Source organism: Sinocyclocheilus anshuiensis, unplaced genomic scaffold, assembly GCF_001515605.1.
Source record: "Sinocyclocheilus anshuiensis isolate Anshui unplaced genomic scaffold, SAMN03320099.WGS_v1.1 scaffold861, whole genome shotgun sequence".
Taxonomy (NCBI): Eukaryota; Metazoa; Chordata; class Actinopteri; order Cypriniformes; family Cyprinidae; genus Sinocyclocheilus; species Sinocyclocheilus anshuiensis.
The window spans coordinates 935,736-942,423 of NW_015554217.1; the positions used below are offsets into that span (position 1 = coordinate 935,736).

At 34.4% G+C, this 6,688-nt stretch overlaps 1 protein-coding gene across 1 annotated transcript in view; it reads right to left on the minus strand.

Moving 5' to 3' along the window:
* Positions 1-6,688, minus strand: part of LOC107671131 (regulator of G-protein signaling 7-like) — a 61,196-nt gene that overhangs the window by 14,439 nt on the left and 40,069 nt on the right. The window contains exons 3-4 of the mRNA XM_016463983.1: positions 6,325-6,421; positions 2,710-2,760 (exon numbers count right to left, since the gene is read on the minus strand). Coding sequence (XP_016319469.1) covers positions 2,710-2,760; positions 6,325-6,421 — 148 coding nt within the window. The remainder of the gene's footprint in view (positions 1-2,709; positions 2,761-6,324; positions 6,422-6,688) is intronic.

A 6,688-nucleotide genomic window follows, 5' to 3' on the forward strand; every position in this document is an offset into this window, starting at 1 on the left:
TCACAAATGCAGACATGGTTTTATGTTTATGCGGCGCGATGCAACACAACGCGTAAAAAGATAGTATAAGTCATTATAATCTGTAATCATGTCCCCACTGGATGCAACAAATGCCTCGTTTATAATGGGTTTGAATGTTTTTGTCTCATCGCTCCGGCCGGGACACGACATCACAGTATGGTAAGGGGCGTAACATTTCCGTCACACGCTTGAGGTATTCGGCCAATCACAATGCACTGGATAGCTGGCCAATCACAGCACACCTCTCTTTTCATACCGATGAGCTTTGTAAAAATCGACATGTTTCAGAAAGGCGGGGCATAGAGGAGAAACAATAATGTACAGTATGTGGAAAATAATGTGTTTTTTTAACCTTAAACCGCATAAACACATTTCATTACACCAAATACACAAAATAATGTTCTTTTTAGCAACATAATTTGACCCCTTTAAATCATTATTAAGGCTTGAATACCTCTGGTCCCAACCACTAGAATATGGAAATGAAAGCTTCAGTGAAGGTTCTAACAGGAAGACTCTAATGCCATGTCATTCCTTCATAACTATTAGAAACCCGGTTTTAGGGATGATTTTCTTTCAAAAAAAAAAATAAAAATCACATCTATAGGAAGTTCCTTTTCCCCATTCTAATATAATTATCTATCATTTAGTAATTTAAATGAGGCTATGACTGGACCTCTACAAGAGAAAGCATGGACATAACATTCTACTGCAACATACTGAACCAGCACCACACACTCCTCTGCAGAAGCCATACCAGAGGGGGTTAAGCATCAATAAATTATTTTCTATTAAACGTTTACAATAGTGTTTACTGTGAGTGCGCATGTTACAGCATGTGTCTGTGCTGATTACAAATTAATATCCTTTTGCTTTCAAGGGTGCAGTATGCTTTTGCAGCTGTTGTTGTTTTGATGAGAGCTTCCCACCAGTCATGTTCATGAGGTAAATCCCACTAATCAGCAATGTAGCCAAGAACTGAACAGAGAGAAAGACAAAGAACTTTTTTAAAGTTCTTACTTTTTATCTCTCCATTGTTCCAGGCAGTCTGCTGAGTATACTGAGAGTTTCAGTGCACTTATCTGGTTGCTCTTTTCCTGTCTGAGAAGAGCCCACCATCACACACTTACTCACACACACCTGTCAAATCTGTCAGAGGGAATCTAAAGTAGAGGGATACACCATACTCAGAAACAAATTGAATCTCCCCACTGTGTGAAGAAAAAAAATCTCCTTAAACCTACTCCACCTCCACAACACAGAGTCCAAATTGAAGACTTGAAAACCAGCAAATGCTTTTTGAGCAAATGAAACATTAGTTGCATATTGTCATAATTTAAAAAACAAACAAATAACTAAAATAAATATATTTACAATTCACTAAAATACATCATTTTAGTTAATTGTAGTGTGCAGTTTTGTTTTAGAAGAGTAGCTCAACTATTGTTAAACTACTAATTTACACTAAACTACTTAATTAGTTTTACACTAAAATGTCAACAATTTTTTCAAAAGTTGTAAAAGATTATTGAGTACATTTTACAAAAAAAAAAAAAAAAAAAAAAGTATTTTTACTTTTTTTTTACATTAATTTTACAAATGGGGATATCCCAAGAAGTCCCAAAAAGTCTTTGTAACTAGCTCACTTCTGGGAACAAATTTGTCCCTAAGACATGGTTAGTGAGGCACACACACACACACCACACACTTACTCACACACACCTGTCAAATCTGTCAGAGGGAATCTAAAGTAGAGGGATACACCATACTCAGAAACAAATTGAATCTCCCCACTGTGTGAAGAAAAAAAATCTCCTTAAACCTACTCCACCTCCACAATACAGAGTCCAAATTGAAGACTTGAAAACCAGCAAATGCTTTTTGAGCAAATGAAACATTAGTTGCATATTGTCATAATTTAAAAAACAAACAAATAACTAAAATAAATATATTTACAATTCACTAAAATACATCATTTTAGTTAATTGTAGTGTGCAGTTTTGTTTTAGAAGAGTAGCTCAACTATTGTTAAACTACTAATTTACACTAAACTACTTAATTAGTTTTACACTAAAATGTCAACAATTTTTTCAAAAGTTGTAAAAGATTATTGAGTACATTTTAAAAAAAAAAAAAAAAAATCCAGTCTTTCTACTTAAAAATTTCACCTCTACTTTAAAGTGTTACTTGCAATTTCTTTGTAATTATTTGTGAAAATTACTAGCAATTTCTGAGTGAAAATTGTTTCTACACTAATATTTTTTTATTTTATTTTATTTTTTCAATGTAGTAGTGCATTGCTTGGCAAGTTACAGTTTCAAAGTAGTTTCCCCATTGTTGTTGCTGAAGAAGCAGATGTGAGAAAGCGATCCAGCAGTTAGAACAAGCCTTTGGGAAACATAATCTTGTTTTTCAACGACTATCTGCTGTGTGTTACTGTAAAAATGTCCTCCTCCTCTCCTCTTCTTCAATTAAAGGAGTAACAGGACATGCTGACATTAGCTGTTTGCCAACTAATAATTATGAATATGCAAATCCTGAATATATTATACTATCAGCTGAAGTTATGATTTTGACTTTTATAAAAAGACTGCATATGAATTAATCAAATTAAGAGTAGATTTTTAATCTGTGCACATTACATTTGTAGCACTGTCAGTGATGCCATTAAAGAAAAGGCTGCATCACCTTGATCCTCGATACATAGATTCTTCAGCAGCCACTGGACAATGTCTGAGCCTGGAAAAGAAGAAAAGAAGGCTACTGTTCAAAATCTAAGGAGATTATGAGTCTCATTTTAAATAGATAAATGATAATGGGCTACTCTATAAAAATTTGAATCAAATCTCGATAGCAGGGTCTACTAAAGAAAACCTGAAATGTGACGTCAACTGAAAATAACTTTTTTTTTTCTTATTTATTTTAGTTTTATCTTTAAAATCAGCAAAATACTGTTTCATGGTTGGTAAGAAATGCTCTTTTTTCAGTTGTTTCTTCTAAATTTTCTCAGTTCTGGATGCTCCAAAGAGGATCTGAGTCTAGCAGAGCTCTGCTGGAGTATTTTGTGGATTAGCAGAATGTCATAATCTTCACCTCTGCACTAGTGTTAATTTTTGTCAGCCATTTTTTTATTTAGTCTTAGTCCTGTTTCAAATGTACTTTTTAGTTATTATCATATTTAGTCAACACTGTCCTGTTTTTGTTTAGTCAAGTTTTAGTCGACTAGGGCCTGGTTTCACAGACGGGATTAGGCCATAGTTCAATTAGGACATTTAAGTAATTTTTATTAACATGCCTTAGAAAAAACATTACTGGTGTGCATCTTGAGACAAAACAAAGGCACTGAAATATTTTAACATCAGTCAGTGCAAGTTTATTTCAGTTGAAACAGCTCAGACTTACATTTTAGTCTGGGACTAGGCTTAAACTTCGTCTGTGAAACCGGGGGTAAATGTCTGAGCATTTTAGTCTAGTTTTAATCAATGAAAACTTGTGAATGTGTGAAAACACATTTTCGTCATGCTGTATAATGGTTACTGATAAAAAAAATATTTTTGCTAAAAATTAGCAATGATTGTTGTCATTTGAGAAATTTGTTTTTACATTTCAGGTATTTCACTTTCACCAATAAGCATAAATCAATAGAATGTGGACTCATACAAATGGTTTATTTGACCTCATCTAGTGTATTGATTTATTAGGCTATTTATTGTATAAATGAATATCAAAGACTTAGATATCCACACTCTGTGTCTACATTATGAAAACTGACAAAAACAAACAAAAAATATTATAACAGTGAAATTCCTAATAGTAATTTCAATAATTCCAAAATGCAATAATCACAAACAAAATAGCTGAGATCTCATTACAGAACACAGACAGTATGAATGACACTTTCATTTAAGCTGAACATCTCACATGGAGATCGCTAAACTTCAGCTTACTTGTTTGTCTGCGTTTTCAGATCATCGTCGGTGCTCCCGCAATGAAGAGCGAACGCGTGCGTGTGGTTGCCAGATTGCAAAAATTAGGCAAAACACTGGGCAGAAAATGTATCCTTTTAACAGAGAAGCTCTGATGTTGGGATTTGAACTCTTAATATCTGGTGACCGCACACAAGAAAGCTCGCGTAGTAGAGGCATGTAAACATATTACTTTGTTTTCTTGTTTTCAACGAAATTAAAAAGAGATTTTGTCATAGTTTTTATTTTTTTAAATACATTTTAGTCTCGTCTTTTATCAACGTTTAGTCTCATCTTTTATCAATATCGTCAATGATATTGCATGTTGATATAGTCACAGTTATCGTTTATTGACCTTACTGTCGTTTTGTCATTATAAGTTCACCACTGTTAGATTGACATAAAAATCTTCACCTTTCAATGAATAGTTCAGCCAAAAACAAAAATTTGCTGAAAATGTACTCACCCTCAGGTTATCTAAGATGTAGATGAGTTTGTTCCCTCATCTGAACAGATTTGGAGTAATTCAGCATTACATCACTTGCTCACCAACAGATCCTCTGCAGTGAATGGGTGCCGTCAGAATGAGAGTCCAAACAGCTGATAAAAATTTACAATACGACTCCAGTCCATCAATTAACAACTTACGAAGTGAAAAGCTGTGTTTGTAACAAAAAAAATCTATCATTTTAACTGTAAACAGTTGCGTCTAACCAAAATACAAGTCCATAATCCATAATAATGCTTCCTCCAGTGAAAAAGTCCAACACGTTATACTCTCAAAGTCTACCGAAATACTTAGAACTGTTTTTGCTTGTAATATGCTTGATCTGTGCATATTTCTCTCCTGATTCAGACAAGACGACTTTTTCACTGCATGGAGAAAGCAATATGGTTAAAGGTATTTTAGTTGGAAGCAACAGTTTAAAGTTAAAATCATCTTAATGATGGATTTGTTTTTGTTTATTGCAAACATGCATATTTTTGCTTCTCAAGATGTTAATTGATGGACTGGAGTCGTATGGATTACTTGTGGATTATTGTGATGTTTTTACCGGCTGTGTAGATTCTCATTCTGACGGCACCCATTCACTGCAGAGGATCCATTGGTGAGCAAGTGACGTAATGCTAAATTTCTCAAAATCTGTTCTGATGAAGAAACAAATTCATCTACATCTTGTATGGTCTGAGGGTGACTACATTTTCAGCAACATTAATTTTTGGGTGAGCTATCCCTTTAAGTATTAATGGCCATTTTACAGTGAATAATAAATAAAGGGCGTTTCATTTAATTTCAAAGTTTTTGTGTTCAGTGTTTCGTTTTCAACCTGGTCACTGCTAAATTAATAGACTGTGAACTGTTTCTTCTGAGAAATACTGTATATTTCCGAGATAACCCTTACTGACCAATCAAATCCAGTAATCCCAAAATATGCACAGAGCCCCTATAGCCTCAGCCAATCGGCAGTGAGAGGCGTGTCCCGAGAGACAGTAGAAGCCAAGACCGTGAGACACTTTTTAAAGCATAGAGAGGCAGAGACTGGGGTATTAGAGCTTGAAGCTGGCCTTTTAATGAATCCTCTGGGGGATTGCAGTCAGAGGAATGAAAGAATACCCTTCTGAGAATTTCTAACTTGCTGTTTCATTCCTAATCCTGCCCTTCTAAAATGTATTATGGTATATACAGGAGTATAACATTTGCACTCTTCTGATATGTTAATAGTGCAATCATTATTCAATAAAAATGAAACATTCTAATTATTCTGTTTAAATGAATAATGGATCCAGTTATTTCCTTTCTTTCTGTTGTTTTCTTCTCAAAGATGTTAAATGAATATTCTTGGTTATGGACCACAGATAGAATACCACAAACAATAATTTCAACTCATCCCTTCTTTGTGAAAATTAACTGTAAAATTATGGTTTGTGGCAAATGACAGCATGCCACTGATGTGGGCCATAAACATTAGCTTGAAATGAACCTGGAATATTCGATTAGCTGCATTTATAATAGCTGTTTCCGGCTGTTAGAATGAAATCTAAATAACTATAATGAGTCAAATCTTCCAACCAACCAATTCAAACCCTGTGATTTATATCCAGAATTGTGCTTCTCCACCAGAGCAATGCAGGCCAGAGACCTTTTATAGAGATCAGATAATCAACAGAGATCAGTACACGAAGGGCTCTGGTACTGGCGCTGCACTACAGAGTTCTGGCTGAGTTTTCATTGTGCTGGTCTTCAGGCTTGCTGTGGGGCACTGCCTCTTGCTGAATCCTGCTTTCTCAGTGCCAGCTTGGAACCGCAGTGTATATAAAACAGATGTAGGGGAATTACCAGAGAAGACACTGGGAATCTTGGATAGGAAACTCTTCACTGTACGGATAGGTATGCCGTTTTTTTCATCCTGCATCCTGGCAATCACATCCTCCATCTGAACAATAGAGAGAAAGACACATGAGACTAAATTAAAACATATGTGCTTGTAATTCTCCTGCAACACGGGAAAGAAATAAGAATAAAAATGAGTGTCAATATTCCATGAGGTTGAAAATATGATTTTTAATTTATAATATTTTTTTAATAAAAATATTTTCATTGCAAATTTGAATTGCATCCAATGAAGCAAACACCTTTCTTTCTGTTAAAATTCTTATATAATATAATATAATATAATATAATATTTTCTAGATTTAACAAC